General features: G+C 41.5%; 2 protein-coding genes across 3 annotated transcripts; both read right to left on the bottom strand.

Annotated features, from left to right (window-relative positions):
* Positions 1-2,065: 2,065 nt before the first annotated feature.
* On the bottom strand, positions 2,066-17,517 carry sucla2 (succinate-CoA ligase ADP-forming subunit beta). 2 transcript variants are annotated; one of them, XR_012959141.1, is made up of 12 exons: positions 17,391-17,517; positions 15,010-15,193; positions 14,032-14,131; positions 13,120-13,282; positions 10,950-11,078; positions 8,512-8,650; positions 7,310-7,471; positions 5,880-6,022; positions 5,629-5,749; positions 4,364-4,532; positions 4,154-4,242; positions 2,768-2,793 (listed from the first exon to the last, which is right to left on the bottom strand). XR_012959141.1 is itself a non-coding variant. In XM_076109883.1 (11 exons), the coding sequence occupies exons 1-11, from the start codon at positions 17,472-17,474 to the stop codon at positions 2,719-2,721; spliced, it is 1,389 nt and encodes a 462-aa protein (XP_075965998.1). In that variant the 5' UTR covers positions 17,475-17,516; the 3' UTR covers positions 2,066-2,718. The 2 variants fall into 2 exon arrangements, 1 of the variants encoding a protein (XP_075965998.1); XM_076109883.1 differs by lacking the exon at positions 4,364-4,532 and having other exon boundaries at positions 2,066-2,793; positions 17,391-17,516.
* A 539-nt stretch (positions 17,518-18,056) lies between these two features.
* Positions 18,057-21,173, bottom strand: med4 (mediator complex subunit 4). Its single transcript, XM_076109899.1, has 7 exons — positions 21,048-21,173; positions 20,804-20,870; positions 20,415-20,585; positions 20,206-20,263; positions 20,024-20,110; positions 19,818-19,949; positions 18,057-19,170 (listed from the first exon to the last, which is right to left on the bottom strand). Exons 1-7 carry the CDS (start codon positions 21,119-21,121, stop codon positions 18,998-19,000), a joined length of 762 nt encoding a protein of 253 aa, XP_075966014.1. The 5' UTR covers positions 21,122-21,173; the 3' UTR covers positions 18,057-18,997.
* Between the last annotated feature and the right edge of the window lie 767 nt (positions 21,174-21,940).

Here is a 21,940-nt window from a genome sequence, read left to right as displayed (position 1 = left end):
AGAAAACCACAGAAACATTGGTGTTCTCAGTATTTATTTTTTCTTCCTTTGTAGTAGCCCATTGAAGGAGCATAAATATTTTACAACGAGAGAACATCAGTTTGGTTATTTACAAGATATAACAAATGACGTACAACTCACAATGTTGCTTTGTGTTCGGAGCGCTGGAGGAGGAGGAGGAGGAGGGAAAAGAAACCACTACAGTCATTTTATCGTTGTGAGAGGTCACAGCCGCATACAGAACCAAAGAAAGAGAATATGGCTACCGCTGCGTGGCATGATGGCATGATGGCAGACTGAACATACAGTGGAAGCCATTGCAGAAGTCCCTGTTCAACCCTGAAGCAAGTCAATGAACGGGATTCAAGTAGGACTAAATAAATACACAGAAACACAAATCTCCAGTGTCTCCATTTCTTGTAACTTTTGACATGCAAAGGAAGAGAAAACCCCCCAAAAAAAAAAAAAAAACTCTTGCTGCAGTAGTTCTTTTAAATGAGGGACTTCTACGATGGCTGCATCCAACATGACAATAAACCTGCCGTCGAGGCCGTTTAACGATCTTATCTGGTTGATGCTTCGAATGGAGAAACAGATGCGACTCATGAACAGCCGCCTGCACCTCAGACGTCCAGTGCGCCCTCGTTAGCTAACATAATGACGCACGCTTCACTTAAGCAGGACGGGGTCGACAGATCTCCAATATTTGCGATGGCAGCGAGAGGATGCACACGAGCTCACGCTACAGCAGCTTGCAAATGATCATCAGGGAAGAAAGAGAGAGACGAGTGTCCTTTTGCTCATCTAACGGAGCGAGAGACAAAGAGGACTCAGGAAACCACACCGTGCCGATTTCACTTTCACTCGACTCAACTTTTAAGTTCCTCCCTCGGGGCTTTTCTCTGGGAAAGTTCAGCTCCACAACAGGAACACTGAATAATTCATTCGACTCATTTAAAAATCTGAGATGCATCACCTCTGTTCAACATGACCACACACACACACACACACACGGAGCTTTACCAGCAGCCGAGGCAGAAACAGAAACTCCAGGACCGTTCGTCAATACTTGCCCCAGATCTCTGCAGCGATCAATACGCCCCGGTCCACAGGTGTCACAACTAATATTTTAGACTGACAAATGTGGCCTGTTCAAAGCTGAGGGTGAACCGTGTGAGCCATGCTGACCCTGCAGTCTTTATCCATCAGGACTTCATGCCGGGAGGTTTGGTGTCGACAGGCTGATCCACCAAACACTCAAAACTTAAGATGGAGTTGAGAAGCTGTTGAGTTTTAGTTTTGAATTTTTTTTAAACGTCCTCACATTTAAAGATTTAGCGACTGAGCTCGGAGTTACATTTTGTCTTTTGGTGATTTATTTCAAATTACAGCTGATGAAATCTGCCACAACGGTTGTTTTTCAATCAGCAAAAACTTCAGCTCATAATGAGAAGATTTAACATGTATCATTACTAACCAAAGAACCAAACAAGCAGGAGAGCAACATTTGTATCACTCTCACTTCATGCGTCCACAATTGAGAAAATACATACATAGTTTTGGATTAATTTGTCCAGGCTGTGGTGATTCATGCTTCAACCTGCTGATATTTGTTTTTGTTAGAAAATAAGTTTCAGCAAAAACATCATATTGGGATGGAGGCGTCTCAAAATCTGGACAAATCAATCCAAAGCCTGGATAGATAAAACTGGAGGTAAATGATTTCACGTTTTTGGTGAACTGAGCTTTTAACACAATTCTCTAGACGCTTGAAAATGTGTCGCACATTCTTTTTTTAGGGAAAAGGGAAACGTGTGCCATTTGCCCAGTAAAGACCGGCTGATGTCTTCAGTCTACAGGAGGTAACAACATAACGTGGAGGCGTCTGCGGGGGGGGGGGGGGGGAACGGCTCATTCTCGGAAGCAATTTGTGTTTCTGAACACTGTTATTAAATCAATGCTGCCGTGTTATTCAGTGTATTTGACTGAGACACAGCACAATATTTTTGTTTGGCTTTTCAGCACTGATTTATGCATTTGATGAAATACTTCAATGTTCTGCACAGAGGGAACAAATGTCTTTTATTCTGTTACATTCCTACTTTGAGACAAAATACTGAAAAGGCACTCATACAAAACTACATGTGTTAAAGAGAGTAGTGGGATTACAATCCTTGTCCTGATGCCTTTTCAGTCAACCATATGCACCCACTTGATATAACAACAATCAGCAGTCTATTCATTTTAACTGAACTGAGAACACTAAATAATGCCAGTCAGGCTTCAGCTGCAATGCTTGAATTTGTCTAAAAAAAAAAGGGGCGAAGGAACATTTCCCAACAAGAACTGAAGTAAACAGAACAGTTCATCGTGTGTGAAGGAGTTGAAAGTGGAGGTTTGTGCGTATCAACTCAAGTGCAACTCAAGTTTGTAGGTCTGAGGAAACGTGAAGGGTTGAGACTGTAAGCGGAGATGCCAGTGTGACTAAAAAGGAGGCTGCTTTCTGTCTAAGTGAAACCTGTTGCGGTCTACCTGTTGGACACCTGTACAGAGTCACGCCATCATGCCACAGCACAAGAGGGAGAAAACTACACGTCTTTGATCTCCTCTCAGGTGTGAGAGGCTCGTCTTGCTGTCCGTCTGTTGGGGTGGAGTGGTGGGCGGCTGGGGGTGCGATGGAGGAAGTGCTAGGGTGAGGAAGTCATGGAGGTTTCTTTCTTAGATGGGCAGCTGGAAGGTGATGTCCACTTGAGCTTCCTTAGCCAGTGAGACGATTTCAGAAAGCTTTACAACCTGTGAGCAGAGAGACGGTCAAGTGAAGTCAAACGAATATTCTTATTTTTCAAAGTTAGCAGATCCTCACGTTAAAGGGAACATACTTGTTGTTTTGCATGTTTTGACCCATTTACAACAAATCATATATACTTCACATCACAGCTGAAGAGTTTGAAGACCGTGCTGCTGTTTTAGAAGTTTGTAATACATCAGATTAACTGTTCAAGGAAGCCATTAGTTTCCTTTAGTTTCTGTAGGATTTGAAAATGTATTAACAACTAACCAGGGCTAAAAAGAAAAAAAGCTTAATTTGAGTTGTAAATTTCTATTCATCAACTGTCTTAGATACAAAAAAACATAATTGGCATTATATCGACCGTTAAGAATGTGTCGGTAGAAAACAAACTAAATTAGGCTCAACTAGTCGCCTAAAAGATGAAAAAAAGAGAAGTTTAAAAGCAGATTGTTGAAGGTGTGACCTGTGATTTTGGGGGGTATTACAGGTATTCATGTGTCCAATCACAAGTTTAAGATTTTCATACCATAAGGAAAAAGATGGAAACCAATGGCTGCCCAGAGCTTTAGAAAAAACCATCCACTAATATAAAATAATAAAATAACTGATTATTCTAAAAGGTGCTTTTTGACCATACAACTTCCAAAATGATATTACCATAGCAGGACAAAAATCTGCTTCTTTTAATAGCTTTTTAGTTTCAGTACTCGTGATTGTAGCCGGTACTGACAAGAAACAAAAAGACACAAAATAAAAGAGAGCAGAGACATGAATAAAGGATGATGAAGAGAGAGGTTAAAAAGTTAAAGATGAATTTAACATTCATCAGTGGGAGGCAGCTTACGTACCTCACTGCACTGATACATGTAGATTTATCTGCTACACTAATCCTCATCTAACCTGGTGAGCAGTTAGTAAAACATATATCACCGAATATTACCATCAATGGCATGATGTGTCTGAGTTATGTCCATTATGTAATCTCCGTAGTTTGTTCTTGAGCTTTCAGATTTCTCCTTTCTCTCGGATTCACTCACTCTCACCTGCTTCTAACCCTTTTCTCACCTGTGTTTTCTCACCTGTGTTTTCACAGGTTGCTGCTTCCTGTGCTTTGGTGAGCTCATGTGTTATAAAGCCAAAGTGACATTTCTCCTCAGAATCACACACACACACACACACACACACCTGGAGCTTTTACAGACAGGTGCATGTTTATTCATCTACCCACCTACAATACAAGGTAGTGTGTGCTTAAGTGTGTGTTGTCACGATAAATCAACTCAATTTTTTTTCACAGCACGAGAGAGTGTATTAGTGCGCGCGTGTGTGTGTGTGTGAGTGTGTGTGTGTGTGTGTGTGTACCATTTTGGCAGCCTCGTCCAGGTCGTCACAGGCCAGGATTTTCAGCGGACTGGCAGCGATCAGAGCTTTGGCATCGTCCACTCTCGTCCCTTCAAAAAAGAAGACAAACTAAATTCAAGATTTTATCAAATGTGAGTTTTTGAAAACAGTGAAACATCATCTCAGAGGAGAGCAAAAATAAAGCAGCCAAATCATTCATGACATTCTTACCGAATACTGAACTTAAAAAGTCAGCAGTTCTGGGAGTTAATGAAGCCAGTCTAGCCAGAAGGCAATGTCTGCTTGCGTGTAGTTGATTGGCCAACGTAGCGTCTTGCCAGCTGACATGCGGTCGCTGAAGTTTCTTCCCACTGTGGTGTTCAGTCGTGTGTCACAACCGCTGTCAGTCATTTATGATTTTAAAGTAAGAAAAGAGTTGTACTTATTATATTTCAGGGTTTTATTAAATCTGATTTAAAAACCTGTCCAATTTCCTTCTCTGTTTTTTGACACATGGATGACAACTGCAAGGAAAGACTAATAAAGTGTCACTGAGTACATCTGTTTATGCACAGAGTGTTATAGTTTCACTCCAAACCGAGACATCCGGCAGGACGACCTGATGATGCGCCAAATCTGTGTGGTCGCAAATATTTATAAATGTCATCTGAAGGTGATGTACAGACAAAAAGGACTTTGAACCTTTTTGATCACCAGTTGCCCTCGACAATACAGAGTATAAATGTACATATGCATATAAATACATAACAATCCACAGTTCAGTCGGGTTCATCGTTCTCTGCATGTGTCCAGGAGCCAGACTTTGAAGTGGGAGGCATCAAACAGACACAAGTTCCTCTGAGCTGCCAGCTGCTGCCGGTTAACCCGTCTGACTGGAGGTGGTGAGGTCCGTCAGTGTGTGTGTGTGTGTGTGTGTGTGTGTAGTTTACTGGAGTGTAAAGAGGCTGATGGCTCAGGTCAGTTGAGTACATAAAAAGCTTTCAGTTTAATTGTGTTTAAATTTATTTTAAGGACATTTTCAAAAAGCAAAATGACTAATTTGTGAATCTCACATTTTCGTGGAAGTCTCAAGTATAGACGTAGTATTTGGGTTATATGGGCTAAATTCTAAATTCAGAGCATTTCTATTGCCTCCACATGGCTCTAAACATGGCGACGGCTGAGCCGACGACTTGCAGCTAACGGTGCTAACAGCGCAGACAGAGCTAACAGTGTTAACCTGAAGGGGAACCAGATGGTGGGTGCTACACTTCCGCAACAAGCTGTAACCCCTGTATCAGAGCAGCGCAGGCCATGAGCTAACCACTGGGGCATGCGCACATGCACCATCACGCACTAAAAGGCAAGCGCAGCCAGACCGCCTATGTCCGGCATCCATGGATAAATTGTTCCAGGTTTTCCCAGATGTGTGAGAATCTAGCTCTTCATTTTATGTGAGAGATTTCTAAGAGTGCGTGTGTGTGTGTGTGTTCTACCTTGTAACCGCACTACGATGGGGATCTTGAGGTCCAGTTCGCTTACAGCCATGATGATGCCCTGAGCGATGACATCGCACCTCATGATGCCTCCGAAGATGTTGACCAGGATGGCCTGAACCTGAGCAACACCGCCATAACATTAGCATTACCTATGCTACAATAAATAATGTCATGGTGACACAAACATAATTCCAGCATTACATAAAGAATTAAACAGCCTGTGGGATCAGCAGGCGGTGTGTTCTTACCTTCCTGTCAGAGGTGATGAGTTTGAAGGCCTCGGTCACCTGATGAGCTGTGGCTCCTCCTCCTACATCCAGGAAGTTGGCCGGTGTGCCGCCGTGGAGCTTGATGATGTCCATGGTGGCCATGGCCAGACCCGCTCCGTTAACTAGAAGGAACAACGCTCTTTGGTCATTTCAAAGTAAAATATCAAACGTGACAATCACTGACTGCAGTACAAGCTAGCAGGAAAGTGAAGTGTTTGTTTAGTCCATCTCCCATTGTTGACATAACAGATGTAGAAGGTCCTGATTCAAAACCATTACGTTGACACACTGATAAGGTATGAATAGAAGTTTGGATGGGAAAATGGGACTCCTAAGCTGAAGTTTGTCATTTTAAACGGTGAAAGGGACGATCAGTGCCGGCTATAAATGAGAAGCTGCTACCTCAATGTTCTTTTTTGTAAGTAATTCAGGAACAGTTCTGCATATGGGGTGAAATGCTCCACTGTGGAGCCCGGCTGTCGTAAAGGAAAGCAGAACATTGTAAAGAACGGATTGGATTTTGATTGGCAAATCCATTGAAATATGCCCGAATCAGCTGGTTATCATCACGGTGTTTGTTAATTCTTATCTTATTTAACAGTTTATTGCCAAAAAGCCTCACTTATAAATAGAAGATAATAACTTTGGGCCTCAGGCAGGACTCACTTGTACTCACGGATATGTCCTAAGAGGGACGTTTGAGCAATTTCAGAGAATGTGTCAGTCACACATTCAAAGGTCCAGACTTGTCGTACGAGTCATACTCACAAGTCAATCAACTAATGTAAAAATAAAAACCTTAAATGAACTTCTATTCCGTTCACCGTATCATCACGGCTTACTGAGAGGTTTGACAGCTTTTCTTGCAGGTCTCTGTCTGGGATCATCCTCCGTTACAACAGCAGACAGTGTAATGCCACCAACAACTTCACGTCAAACCCGTCTCTCCTTCTACGTCAGAGTACGGTGCTGCTCCGATGTCACGTCGCCGGCAGCTATATTCATATTTTCTAACTGCTTTGAGGCCTCTTCTATCACCACTGACTCTGCCAACTTTTCTCTATTTTAGTTTGATGATTTCTGACGGCAGACTTGAAATTCTTCGGTAACATTTTTGTGAATGAAACATGCCCACAAATGGAGCAGAACCTTATGGAGCATAATGGAGCCTTATACGAGCACAACTCCTCGTATCACGAACATGAGGAACTCATCAAGGGGATATGAGCGAGATTCGGGTTAGGAAAATGTTCTTGCGCGAGTCAAAATGTTTTCCAAAAAGAAAATTGTCACAAATGTTTTCTTTCAACCACACATGTTTGACATCTGATTTTGAAGTCCTTGAAACCCCTGATTGACTTTGTTTGTTACGTTGTAGTCGTCTTTGGGGCTTTTTACGGTGCACTGACCCAGACAACCGATGGTTCCATCCAGGCCGATGTAGTTGAGGTCGGCCTTGGCAGCCTGCCTGTCCCGGGGATCCTCCTGGGTCCAGTCCTGCATGGCGAACACCATCTTCTGGCGGTACTCTGCGTTGGTGTCGAAGTTGATCTTGGCGTCCATGCACATCACTGGTGACAAACAAACACAACATTTTGCCATTAGAAGAAGACGTGACGGTTGTGTGCAGAGATTTCCATTTCAGTCTTAAAACCAGAAGGGGCACACAATCATAATAATAATCAACAGATAAATACACAATAAAAGGAGTCATTAGTTGGAGATCCATTACATATATTAAGCATAATTACAGTACATTGATACATATTTCAGGCTCTCGTTAGCTAGCGGTTAAGGTTCGGTTGCAGCCGGAGGAACCTTTGTAGGCCTGCAACTAATGATTGTTTCATGTTTTGGTTATTAGTTGTCATTTAGCACAAAGGTCTGTGTTCTCCTCTTCATACGAGTGTTTAAAGAGCTCTGACTCACGCCTGAGGAGCTCATCAATGTGGGTTTACAGAGAGTCATTAACCAGCACTCAACACACGCAAAACACCTCAAACTGAAATCAATCTCTCTCTCTCTCTTTGTGCGAGTGTCATTTAAAACAATAAGTTAAGTTTGTGCAAATAGTGAGATCGACCCATAGATTTTTAGATGCCTCCCTAACTTATTGATCCGAGAGAGCTGGAATTCAAACCACGACTTAACTTAAAAGCTTAAATATGGAGCTTTTGTTTTATTTATTTATTTTCTTCAAATCTCACGAAAAAGACCAAAATCACCCATGTGTTAGTCCATCTGTCAATATTGTCTGACTTCCTGTCTGAGGCTTTCAGCTCCAAGCTCATTGGTTCCTAGTGGAGACATATATCTTTAAAAAATACAAATATATGATTCAAAAGGAGGAAATAATGCATTTGTTTTGGACAATTTTCAGAAGCGGATTAATCCAACTTTGCTGCTCTAGTAAGTATTTGGGGCAGCAGGACTGTGAATGTGGGATTGAGTCAAAATAAACTACAGTGTACGTGTTCATGGTACCCAGAGCAACTGTGTTTAAAATAGAGTTAAAACGAAGGACCTCTACGGCACAGAGGAAAAAGATAAACCAGGCTTTGATGCACACACAATATTTGTTAGTAGATACATTCAGTGTGTGTGTGTGTACCGATTCCAGACGCGTCCTCGACCATGGGGTTGATCTCCAACATGGAAGCGTCGTACTTGATGAACAGATTGTACAGTTTCATCATGTTCTCCGCCGCCTCGTTCACCAGCGCCGGCGGGAAGCCCATCTTCTGAGCTACCTGCAGCAACACAAAAAGATTTCATCAACAACACTCGGTATCGTGTTCACGCGTTCTGAAGATGCAGCCGGTTAGCTTAGCTTAGCATGAAGACTGGAAACAACAACTAGCCTGGACAGAGTTTCCAGTCTTCATGCTAATACACGTTAATCGGTGAGCTCAAACATGTTTTCAGTTTGTTTACGGATCAAACAAACAAGATAAGAGGAGACACTATTCATTTAAAATACCGCCACATCAAACAGATGATTATACAGTACAGCAGATGGCTCGTGTGTGCGTCATTCCTCAGAACATTTCCATGTAATTCAGTATTACACACAGTATCAGCATTTCATATCTCAGCTTTGAAGACTGAACAAAATAATACACTACATTGTGCCGTTAGTTAACTTAGTCTCTCTTCTCTCAAACACTGGCGGCAAAAAATACAACAATTTAAAAATACGTTTTCTAATCATTTACATATCTTCTCAACCAGCTGAGCAAATAAAAACAATGTTGAGGGCTGTCATTCGTTAATGTCAGGCTGCAGCCGCACAGAAATATCTGCATATTTAACGTGTCACTTTGTTGATACTGAATACAACATGAAGGTGTAACAGTTTTGTGTTTAGAAAATTGAAGAGAAAGGTAAGATTAGTCATTTCTGATGAGTTCATGGTCTGTTATGTCTAGAAAAAAATCAAGTACATTACACGATAACTTGATCTGTGAAAACAATGAGAATCAACATTGTTAGTCGTTAAGTAATTTCACCACATTTTAGCTCTAGTAGTACTTATATTACTAATAAAAAAATAGAGTTGGGAATGGGATTTTAAAGGACACTATGAGCTTCTTCTTGCATCACTGTAAACACAGTAAAAGCTGCAGATGTTTCGATGAATGTCATGCAGCTTTACAAACGTGGTCTCGGTGGAGAAAAATAAATGAAAAGGAGTGAAAGAACATCAATGAACCTCCGTCTACTTGGAGAGCCTTGCAATCAGCACCTCTCCCCTTTGTCAAATATATCGAGTCTCTGCTCTCCTGTGACAACCAACATTCAATATCCAGAGACACAAAAACTCAAGATTATACAGCGAGAGACGAGAAGGAAACTGGACTAAGACAAAGAAAATGAAGGGAGTGGAGAAATGAGTCTATTCACAATCAAATTCAGAGAAAATAGATTCAAGATTTATAAAAAAGAAACTCTTAAATCAGCTTCTGAAAAGATTTAGAAAAGATAAACATGAAACCGGCAGGACTGAAAAACAATGTTCGTGAAGCCGTAAAAAGGTCGTGACAGGGTTCCGTCACTGGTTAACAAATAAAACTTTTATACGAAAAAACTTTGAGAGATTTCAGAAAGAATGACTGGTTAACTTAGGTAATTACCTTAAAATGTATTAACCGATTTCTGTGTCTGTTTGCTGCTGAGCAGGTAGAGTAAAGTAGCTTTTTACAGCTTTTATTCTGAAAAACGACGCTATGAGCGCTGAGTAAATGTGCCTAAAAACCAAATCTCAGAGCCAAAAGAGGCTGAAATGCTCCTCGGAGCCGCAGACGGGTGATAACTCTCTGTGTTCATCACTATACGCAACGTCTCTCACATTCTAGAGTCAGTCGACGCTTTATCAATATGACAACTTTAATTAGTGCAGCTTTAGAGACTCCATTGACGTTTGCTGTATCTCACATGTACGTCAGCTCTTAATAATTCAGATGGAAGATGGTTCCACACTGAAGTTTGTCCAAAAGACATTTGTTCTGTGAAAAAAAAAAAAGCTCAACTGTTTAGAAAAACTGTAATCTTTGTAAATAAAACAATTGTTTCCGTCGTGTCCTTTAAAGTCGAGGGTTTATTTATGACTAACGGACGATTTTAAACATCCGAGTGTTGCTAATAACAAACAGACTGAAAAATCTAAATAGGATGATTATTTTCAAAGCAGCTTTCACAATCATAAAATACAGATTGTTTTCTATAAAGACCTGGAGATTGATTATAATTTTGTTACTCCGAAAAAATAACATCTGCATCCGGGAGGAATGAAGTCTGCGGAGGAGAGATTCTCTAAACTGAGACTTGATTTGTGAGAAAAGATTGGACCTGTGTCCTGTTAAATGAAACAGTTTCCTTCTGAGAAACAACATATAGCCTCTTGTGATTTAGACATCGTCTCCCACAATGCAGCGTGAACACAAACAGCATCCCTTCCTTCTCTTTTTCGATTTCTCCTGCAGCCCAAGCCACACAGTTGGAGCGTCTCCCGTGTGTTGTGTGACTTGCTCCATCTACTATTGATTGTACCTTGACAGCCTGCTCCTTCTTAATGCCCTCGACAATGTCGATGGGCTCCTTCACAATGGCGTCTGGACTTTCGGCGGCAACATCTTCGATGTTCACGCCCCCCTGCGAGCTGCCAATTAACACGGGGCCCTGTGGGAAACAAGAGGGGGTGATGAGGAGTTTGACACTCTGACTTTCTGCACTATTTCAATTAGAAAATACGTGAAATTTAAAGATTTTAGAAAGAAAAAAGGATGGAATCCGATGCCAGACACGCACACATTTTCACATATACAAAGAATTACAAACTATCCGAACGTTGTCCACAAACTACAGGTAGCCTACAGATCGGATCCAACAGGATGTAACCGTTTCTGTGACTTCCTGTAAATTCTTTGAAGGCTGCTGGAAACTGTCCCGACTTGATCGCAGCTTTTTGTCTACGCCCTGATGAATGATCTCGAACTATTTCCATCCACATAAGGAAAGTGGTTTAATGACAAAATGAGAGGACGAGCATCTAAACAGCAAAAAGTTGAGTCTTACATTAAGTTGAACTTATTTTTAGGGCTGGAATCATCAATAAATGATTGAATGATAATCAATGAATCGTGTTGTCCTTATATTTAAGAATTTTGTTTGAAAAGTGACTCAAACGATTAGTCAATTATCTAAATAGTTGCCAATTAATTTCTGTATTTCTGCATCAATTTCTTGATGTATTGATTTATCAACTCAGCATTTCAGCTCTATTTTTTTTATTACAAGACGACGACGACGACGACGACGACGACGACGACAAGTAGGACAAAGGACAAGTGACACTAGCTCAAAAAAGTAAATATATCCAAATAGTTTTTTTCAATCCAGATGAGACGTCAGTTATTGTCTATTCTGGCCCTTTACACTCACACTTCTTCTGCACATTGAGGCTTACCTGTGAAGCAGCATGTCTCTCTGAAATGTAGATAAAAGTGAACTAAACGTTGTAGAGATGCTGCATAGATTGGTGAACATAGCTGGATCTTAAGATCTGTGGTTACTAGAAGTCTCCCTGTCGACAGATCTGAAGGGGAGGCACTTTACTTCAAACACTCTCCCTTTAATAAAAGGTTTTGTTCCACAGACTCCCACCTGTGAAATAGCTTCTTTTGTCTTTTCCCTGCTGTAGGAGTGAAGACTAAGAGCAAAAGGACACATCTCTGATGAGTATCATCATCATCATCATCATCATCTATGACGTGTATGATGTATGATAATGATCTCATTGTGTATGTACGTAATGTCTCTGTATTACCTTCTCCAAAATGAAGAAGAGCAAGGATACTATACTGCTCCTACAGAGACACATTTAGTATCTTATCTTACCACTCAGACTCTCCTTAAACTGTACTATTGATATTTCTCTGACCAAGTAGTTGAGCAATGGCTTTAAAATCTTCTTTTTTTTTTCATTGGCATTTTCTCCCAATTCCCAATTTACTTCTAGCGTTAGGGTTGTTCAGGGAATACCGCCGCTAATTCTAAGCTTTTGGGAGGTGGACTGACAGCAGGGCAGCAGGCAAACCCAGTGGTCAGATGGAAAATCTGGTAATGATGAAGCAAGGGCACAATTTAGTTCCTTCGCTGGTGAAAGACGATGCAGGTTTTCTAACTCGTTAAATCACATTTAAAGCCTTTCCTATCCCATCAGCAATGCCCATTCTGTATTCAGCTGAACGAGGACACTTGAGATTCACTGGACGTTAAAGGGATCAAACCTCTGACGGTCTGTCATTTAACATACATTAAACCATGACCTGAGACCATTGTACTCTGTCACCATTATCTTCAGTACTGTGCTGCCATCTAGTGGTGTGATACAGCACAACCAGCAAAAAGGGATGACTTTTGGTTTTTTAAATAACTCTGAAATCACTCTCCTTTTGGTCTTTATTGATTTTCTGCCTTGTGTATATTGTTGTCCACTAATAGAGCCATTTGAGCAAGAGACAGAATTTAAATCAGGCCTTTGGCTACAGCAACGATTAGCACCTTCATCAAGCTACTGAACGATGCAGGAAATAGTCATTACGATGGATTTATATACTTTTTATACCATTACCAGAGACATGTAGCAGACAGTACAGACAGCAGTTTAAATCCACCTTAAGGCTTCACAGTATCTAAATGTTTGTGTGTGTTCCCTCACCTGGTAGGACCGCTCCATGGTGATGGCAAAGTAGTACTCTCTGCGCGGGTACCTGCGTTCGCAGATGAACACCTGGTTGCAGATACGACCCGCCTCCCCGGTCTGCTTGGTGTACAGCTTTCGACCAATCATCTGGGATGAAATGTCCCGGGCCTCCTCTGGCCTGGACAGGAGCGGGAGGAAGAACATCGTGAGCGTCAGAAGAAGCGTCATGTACACGGCCTTCTTATCACATCTAATAAGTAAAATCTAAGAATACCACATGAAGCTGATGGTGACTTTTAGAGAGCTTCTGGTAACTGTCTTTTGTTCCCGACATGCAGACTGAAGATAATCTTCCCCTTCATGTTCTTGCAGCTTCTCTGCAGGTTGTTCCTGCCACACTGTTGACATTTTACCATTTCTGAAAGACAGCTTTGCCCCTTAAAACTAATGCAACCTTCTAAAAGACACCTGCAGCACTTCAGCTATAACTTAATTTCTGTGGTGCATGTCTTGAAAAGCAGAGGTTTAAAATTCCTCTCCAGGAAGCTCAGAAAAAATGTGGATAATGGTTCATAAAAAGCAAAAGCCTCAGGTTCCCAATGTGTGTGTACTGCTGAGGACCCAATGATGTGCAGTGTCCAAGTTAGTGAAGTGAGGGCGCGTTCAATTGTCTTAAGTGGGCCTTTACAGGCCGCGGCTTATAGACTTCAGTCTATTTTTACTGCTGGATATTTCAACGTTACAACCAAAGTCTTCTTCACCTCCCTGGAGTTAATGAGCGGTTCTTGAGAACGCTGCAAGCACCCGAGCACTCGGCCCGTTCCGAACGCCCACTCTCGGGGAGCTGCACTAATACTGTCAATGCAGCATTATTTATGTTTGTTGGCACTGGATTTGTGTTTGATGACAAGAAGCTGGATTACTTACGAGTAGACGATCCTCACTCCTCCCTTCAGTCCGCCCTCAAATGTCCCCTTTCCTCTGCCGCCAGCCAGCACCTGAGCTTTCACCACCAGGTCCTTTGAAGCTGACACACACACACAAGCGTCCATCAATAAAACACTGTCCTATTAACTGTGATAGTGACGAAACAAAAGACGTCTATGACAGATGACTCTGATGATGACTTCTGCAGCCCAAACCTCCCCCTAACATCCCGCCCACCGCAGTGCTGAGACAACAAGTCAATCAGGCGACAGAGTATCAGAAAACAAGTCAGATAATTCATTAACGCTAAGAATTAACATCAAGAGTTTTGGGCTCATCAGTCTTAAATGTAAACTAAATGTCTTTGGACTGTGTGAAAAACACCTGAAGACGTCACATTGGAAAGATATTGTGATACTATCTACATACGTTTCCTCTGAAAACGATGCTATGGCAGCAGTAAGAGTGAACTACAACATTAAAGCTGTGGGCCTGACAGATACACAATGAGCTGAAACTCACTATAAAGCTCCGTAACACCGAGCAGAGATATTAGAGCTCCCTCTTACTGTCCTGCAATTATGTTAGCCGGGTGTCAACTGATACCACTGAAGCGGGAGGTTGCTATGTTTAGACCAAGTGTGTGTCCGTCCACCTACTAAACAGCTATTTAAAAACCCTCATAGAAAGGTCATGAAACTCTGGGTTTGTCTATAAGAACTAGAGCGAGGTGTCGAACCTCCATACTCTTGTGGAAGCTGCCAAAACGTGTGTGTACCGGAAGTTAGCATTAAATGTCTGGTCAGATTTGTTATCTTGTTGAATTATTCTTTGATCAACAAAGTTCTTGTACGGCTGCATGGGAAACTTCCTCAATATAAGATGCTTTGAGTTCAGCAAAGACCCTTCCTTTGATCATCTGTACAGATAAATATGTATGATATTATTATTATTATTTGATTATTGGCAGTTTCTTACCGATCTGCTTGGCCACAGAGTAGGCCTCCTCCGAGGAGCTGGCCACCAAGCCGTCTGGCACAGCGATGCCGGCCTCCTTCAGCAACCCGATGCTCATGTACTCATGCAGGGAGAGGTTCCTCTGCTGCTGCTGCTGCAGCTGGGACACATGGGCTCCAAACAGACCCGAAGAACCACCGAGAACCTGTGCAGCAATAGTGGACTCCTTCAGTACCAATGAAAACTTCATGTTTTTATATAGAGGGTTCATTACTGCATGTACAAGCATTGAATGGCTTTTGCTGGCTGAGAACATTTTTCAGTCCCGATACTGATATGAAAAACAAATACTGATATGATATCTGGGCACCGGATGATTGGTAAAAAAAAAATAATAATAATAATAATAAGTCTTCAGAATTCAATAACATACCAGTATATCATGTATAAAGTGGAAGAACATAGAACTTGATATATCTGCCATATTGTCCAAGATCATGTTATTTGAATTATTATCGGCCCAATATCAGTATCGGTGCATTCCTATTTAAAAACATTAAAATTTATGAAAATCTTAAATCTATGTCAGGATCATCTTTATCAGATTAAATATCTGTGTGTCACAGGCAGAGAGATGTAGTACAGCATCTGTAAAACTGACAACAGCTAAATTACAGACAACAGGTTGGAATTGTCCACACTAAACACACATTTAAAAAAAACAATCTACAGCAACAACAAAAGTGTCTTGAGGTACTTTCTAAGAACAGAGAAGTGTACAGTCAGCAGGACAACACACGCAGCAGGGGGAACTTCATTAAGGATATGAAACCGAGACAGTGTGTTAAAGGGCTTCTCAATTCAAAATACCAAAATCTGGGAAAACTACAGAAGTCAGTAATGCTGGTCTGAGAAGTAAAATATACTGCCTGCTGCATCAGTGTTTACACAAAAGCCTGCTAATCTGCTACATCAACTAACACAATGATCAAAACAGGGCAAAATAGATAGAAGAAGAGCAGGTATTCCAACATGGCGTCACTCAGAAGACACTTTTGGTTCTCAATTTCAGCTCCAACACGCAGCTGTTTGAACTCTTTTAGCAGCTCGGACATCTGGGGGAACTAGGTGGTTCCATATCTTGTTTTGTCTCTCAGTTTCCAGTTGTTATCACCAGCTGATGTCATTCATATAAACTGCAACAAATAACAATCCAAATCCCTGATATCTGGTTTTATATACAGAACAGTGCATTCAGAAAGTAGTCACCTTTCACGTTGCAGCAAAACAGCATTTTAGACATTTTTGCAAATGACACAATGACAGCCGACATTGAATTATGGCATCTCCCATTTCTCTTGATCATCACTGAGATGTCTCTACACCTTGATTTAAATCCATCTGTGGTAAACTCAATTGATTGGACATGATTGGTAAATGAACACACCTGATATTAATGAGGTTGAGGAGCTGCCAGCAGAGCTCAACAGACCGGATTGTGTGGAGGCTCAGAGCTGGGGAAGTGGTGTGAATACTTTCTGAATGACTTTCAGTCAACCACAAGCTCCACATTAAGGCCCAAATCAGACGTTACAAGCTTCCCTTGAGCCAGGCAACTCAGGAGTTGTTTGCAACTTGCGTGAGCGGGACAATACACGAGACAAACTTGAGTTTAATAGCAATATAATTATAGGTTTCCCACCTGCTGTAACTTGTACTTAATAATGACACCTCCTCTGACATACCAGTAGGACGCCATGTTTGTTGATCATTGTTGTTGACAGCCTTTCTCTGCAGTGAACGCTGTTGTCAGTGCTCACTGAGACTGAGTGGATTTGTCCAGCTAACTTTCCTCCAGAAGACGCCATTGGACAGACGCAATGGCAATGAGACAGAGGCCATGGGACAGACGCCGTGGGACAGACGCAGACTCAATGGGACAGATGATACAGACGCAATGACACAGACGCGATGGGACAGATGACACAGACGCAATGACACAGACGCGATGGGACAGAAGCGATGGCGCAGAGCTTCTCCTCCGCTGTGCTGGTGGAGGTCACCGGGCTACAACTGCGCACATTCACCTCCAAAAGACACCGTTCAAAACACACGGATGTGACCGAATAAGCGCCGGATAAAACAAACGTTTATGCTTGTGTTAGCTGATGTTTCTGCCTGGATCACTTCATTGTGACAGCCGAGCTAACGCTAATGCTAACTCCGTGCTAGTTAGCATGCTAGCCAAAACAACAGGAGCCCAATGATGATGTTGCTAATGTCAGATTTGACCCTGTCCGTTTTGGGGTAAACTGTAGTCTTTAACGATGGTGGTTCACTTCCACACATACCTGCTCGGGAAGCAGGAGACCATCGCTTCAATGCAGGACACACACACTCACCTTGGAAGCGGAGCTGATGGTGTTTCTGGCCCCTGAGCTTCTCAGGCTAGCCGTCAAACGGCCGCAGATCAGGGACGTCGCCATGTCTCCCTTCTTCAGTGGAGTAACTGACGCGCATGCGTGGTGAACTGCTAAAACGGCTTCGACCAGTGTCGCCTTCAATGCTATCGGATATTAGTAAATCATCTAAAAACGGATCCCAGTAAACACGACTGGAAAATATTTAAGTTACTAAAATGTGTGTAAGGCGAAGATGAAATGCAATCGATACCATATTAAAAAATAGCATGTCTTTGCTCTTACTCTTTAACTATAATATACAATATCAATTCATGACATATTGAGTTTACAGAGTGCGTGAAGGCAGCAGTGTCATGGCATTGACACTGTAAATATAGCCTCATTCTGGCCTTTCACCTAAATTAAATCAATCACTGCTGTGTAATATATGGGAATTAGAGTATTAATCATATTTAACTAAGTCAACTCATACTTGTAGATGAAGAATAGGTGTTGTTGTATTTTATGTTTTTCAGGGCTTTTCATTAACACCTTGTCTTACTGAGTCTGAATATTATCAACCCGTAAAGAAACACTCCCTCCTTCACGTTACCAAACATTCACATTATTTTTTACAATGGAAAAACCAAACAAACACACACTCAGTTTCTATTCAAAAAGTATTTATTTACAAGGCTGAGTATGTACAATCTTATTTACACAGAGGTAAATCCACAGCATTAGTCCACATTGTTATTGAACAACCTGCACTACACGTAGAACATTCACACTAAAACTGGCAAAAAGTAGTTACACACTTCAAACACAGGTAACCGGTCACCAAAGAGCAAGAGAGGTCAGATTTTGGGTTTGGTTTCTCTTTGAGTGTCTTTTAGAAGGATATTAGAATAATTACATCGTGTAAAAGTCTAGAATAGGAGTTCATCTTTCTTATTTGTGTTTAAACTATATACAATTAAAGTACATCAGACAGACACTTATTTGTTTTCACTTATATTTTCAAACTGGTGCAAATTCAAGAAGCTCTGTTTACTCTGGAGGAACAGCTCCCTCTGACTGTTAAAAGCCACACAGACTGACGATTAGGTGGGATTTAATTATGATAATGATTTCTTCAAACCTTCAACTGCTGGGCCACACTGGACCAGTTATGAACAATCCAAAGAAGAGGAGTTAAAACACAAAGATAACCTTATTTGCAATGCAAGAATCAAAAAAGAAAAATGGCTCGTACGAACTGGCTCATTCTACAAAATGTACATAAAAGATGGCCCTTATTTTACTAAAGGATAGCAGGGAAGTGACTAAACTAAAGATCTCAGCTGAGAAGAATGAGAGTGGAGCTTCTACATACAGCTTTTAATCTCTTTCCATTTTAGGAATTAGCTCCTTCATGACTCCAGAGATTCACTACATGCAAAGTTTTACCACAAGACACTTATGTAGACTTGGATTTGACGTAAATGGAACATGTCAAGGCAAAGAAACAGAATGGTCTTGTAAATTTACAAGCTTAATTTTTATCCTTTTTGTCTGACCAAAGCTCAGTGGTGACCTTTCAAACACTCACACACAGTCTTAGTCTTTCAGTCGGAATCACTGCTGCTGCTGGAGGAATCGGTCGACATGGCTTCCACGTCGTCCTCGTTCTCCTTGTTGTGACCCGGAGGCTCGAGGCCGAAGTCGTTGCCATGATGAGGAGGCAGCATCCCCACGGAGACGTCTGAGGACTGCCAGGGGTAGTGAGGCGTCAGGACGTCTGAGAGGACAAAGAGGAGAGACGGAGGTTATTCTGGGGATTCACAAATCTAGCGAGCGAGTGCCCATGTTATAACAGTAATAATGTCCTCTGAGGTGTCCAGATGAAGACAAATAATACACACAGTAGAGGACTTTGACAATTACACCCGACTGGTTTGGGCAAAATCAAACCCTTCACCAAAGAAAATATAAGAAATCAACGTCCAAATGAAAACTTACGACTTAAACTGATTCATAAGAAATTGTGTTATTAAATGGTGTCTCACTCGTGCCACTTTAGTAAAGAAGTGCAAGGAGAGTAGAGTAAGATCTGCATCATTACACGTGATAAACAAGCAGACATTTTCTAACAATGAACTAGAACACATCTGTCCACAATGCCATCAGTTCATAATTTTGTCCTATTAGACGTTTGTGTGAAACGGTCATAATAAGCACATGAATTCTTGAGTTATGGCCCAAAAGAGTTTGTGAGGTCACGGTAATCAGTTCCTTCTTCAGTCCAAGATGATGCCTGTGCCAGATGTAATGAAATCCCCTCCAGGCGTTCACATAGGTACGCACAGACGGACGGACAACCTGAAAACATCCCGCCTCTGTCTCCGGCACAGAGGCATAAAACCCTAAATCTTTGGAAGGACTTACCTGGCAACCTCCCAGCAGCCAGCGCGTCACCCGGCAGATGACCGTTCACGCCATTGGTCGGCAGGTTGGCCATGTGACCCAGCATTCCACTGCGCATTTCCAGGTCAGTAGGATAGGGTCTGCGTGGATCACCTGTAACCGACACGCGTGTTAGCGGTGAAGGGAAACATGAGGAGCAGGAGGAACAGTTATTCTGTGGTTCCTACCTGGTACCCAGTTGAGCGGCGCACACACAGCGTTACTGGCACTGATCCTGTGAGCATACTTGATGATTTCCTCTGAAGAGATGCTTCCTGCAAAACAACAAGTCAACAAACCATCACACACAAAACCAGAGTCAACAAGCGCAGCAATCATCAGAGAGTGATGGACAGGTGTTTTAACTCACCTTTCCTGGCTTTCTCAATGGATTTGAGTTTCTCTTTTGCCTGGTAAACAGCAGTGGCCTTAAAAAATAAAGATGAAGGATTTAGATAAGATCAGGCATGAAGTCAGTCGTGAGGAAAGACAGTGTTGGTGCAGAAAGATCTTCTGGACTGTTTTCAATGTCACAGTATTAAGTCCCATATTTAAATTTGTCACAAAAGCACCACCCACCAGGATGTGCTCCGCCTCCTTCAGCTGCTTCTGGAGCTGCTGGATGTCGCTGTCTCTCTTCTCCACCTCCTTCTCCAGCAGCTGCATCTCCTGGTGGACCTTCCCCTGCTGCTGAGCCGTCTCCATCAGCTCCAGGAACTCCCGGTCCCTTTGCACCAGCAGCTCCAGGATCTGAGGACCACACACAAAACACTTCTAGTATACACACAGGTTTTATTTGAATAGAGTGTACTAAATACTACCTCCACCACTCTGATTGAAATCAGATGGTTTAACTCTTGGACAGTGTATTGTTATGAATGAAACTCTTGGTCTGTGTATTGTTATGAATGAAAATCTTGGTCTGTGTATTGTTATGAATGAAACTCTTGGTCAGTGTGTTGTGTTACCTGGGTGTCCTCTCCTGTCTGTGGCAGCTTCTGATTCCTGGACAGAGCCAACATCTCTATCAACTCTCTGAAATAATAAAAACACACAAGCAAAGGAGATTCAAATAGCGGCTAACGTGATGGTTAGCTAGCTGATTCATGTGCTCTGACCAGCCGAATAAACTCTCTACACGTGAAACAGCAATACCGTAATTAACTGTATAAAAGCGACACCAGGTTACAACTGCGAGAGTTTTAACTTTACCGGGATAAAACCTCCAAATCGTCCAACGCAGACAGCAGCCGTTCCTTCGTTGATTTCTCGACCACCGTCGCCATGGTTGGCTCGCGTCGCTTCTGCCTCAAGACAGGAAGTGACGTCTGCAAATTCTTCTTTGAGTTTTTTTTATTAATGTAAACTGGAAGTGTCGTATTCTACTACCATCTTCTGGTGAAGTTACCTCCTACAAGTACATGAATTTATCTTCTGGTGAAGTTCTTCTTCTTTCTTTTTTTGTAGGTTGATTGGCGGTTAGCAAACAATGAATTGGTGGATTATCGCCATCAACTGGTATGGAGTGTGGATCAGGCTGTCTTGTACTTGTGGTTTAGTATAAACAATTAAATTAAATTAAATAAATATTATTTCCATTTTATGATGCTTTATACTTCTACTCTACTACATCTTAGGGGCAAATATTGTACTTTTTACTACAATTGTACTACAATTATCTGATTGCTTTAATAGCTTCAATTACTGGTTACTTTATAAATTATGAGATTACATTTGATGTACACCATTTAGTAATGTAGGCAACTTAACTACAATTCTGAGGTACTTGTACATTACTTGAATATTTCCACTTTACACTTTTACATCTCAGAGGGAAATATTGTACTCTTTACTCAACTAACCTTAGTTAGTTTACAGTATACATGTGCAGTTTATGTAAGGCACAGACATTAAAGTAATAATACACATTATAACAGTATAATGAAGTATACATGATAGAAATTGAGGTGAATTTTTTGATAGAGCATATCATTTGATGATATAAAAGCGCAATAATAACAACATTATAATTTATTGTATTATATATTATTATATAGTGATATAAGTTATTGTGTTTCTATATCCTTTCTATACTTCAAAACAAC

Source organism: Anarhichas minor, unplaced genomic scaffold (assembly GCF_050575085.1).
Source record: "Anarhichas minor isolate MPS153535 unplaced genomic scaffold, ASM5057508v1 ptg000004l, whole genome shotgun sequence".
Classification (NCBI taxonomy): domain Eukaryota; kingdom Metazoa; phylum Chordata; class Actinopteri; order Perciformes; family Anarhichadidae; genus Anarhichas; species Anarhichas minor.
Note: the sequence above shows the minus strand (reverse complement) of the source record. Positions and strands in the feature narration are given on the sequence as shown.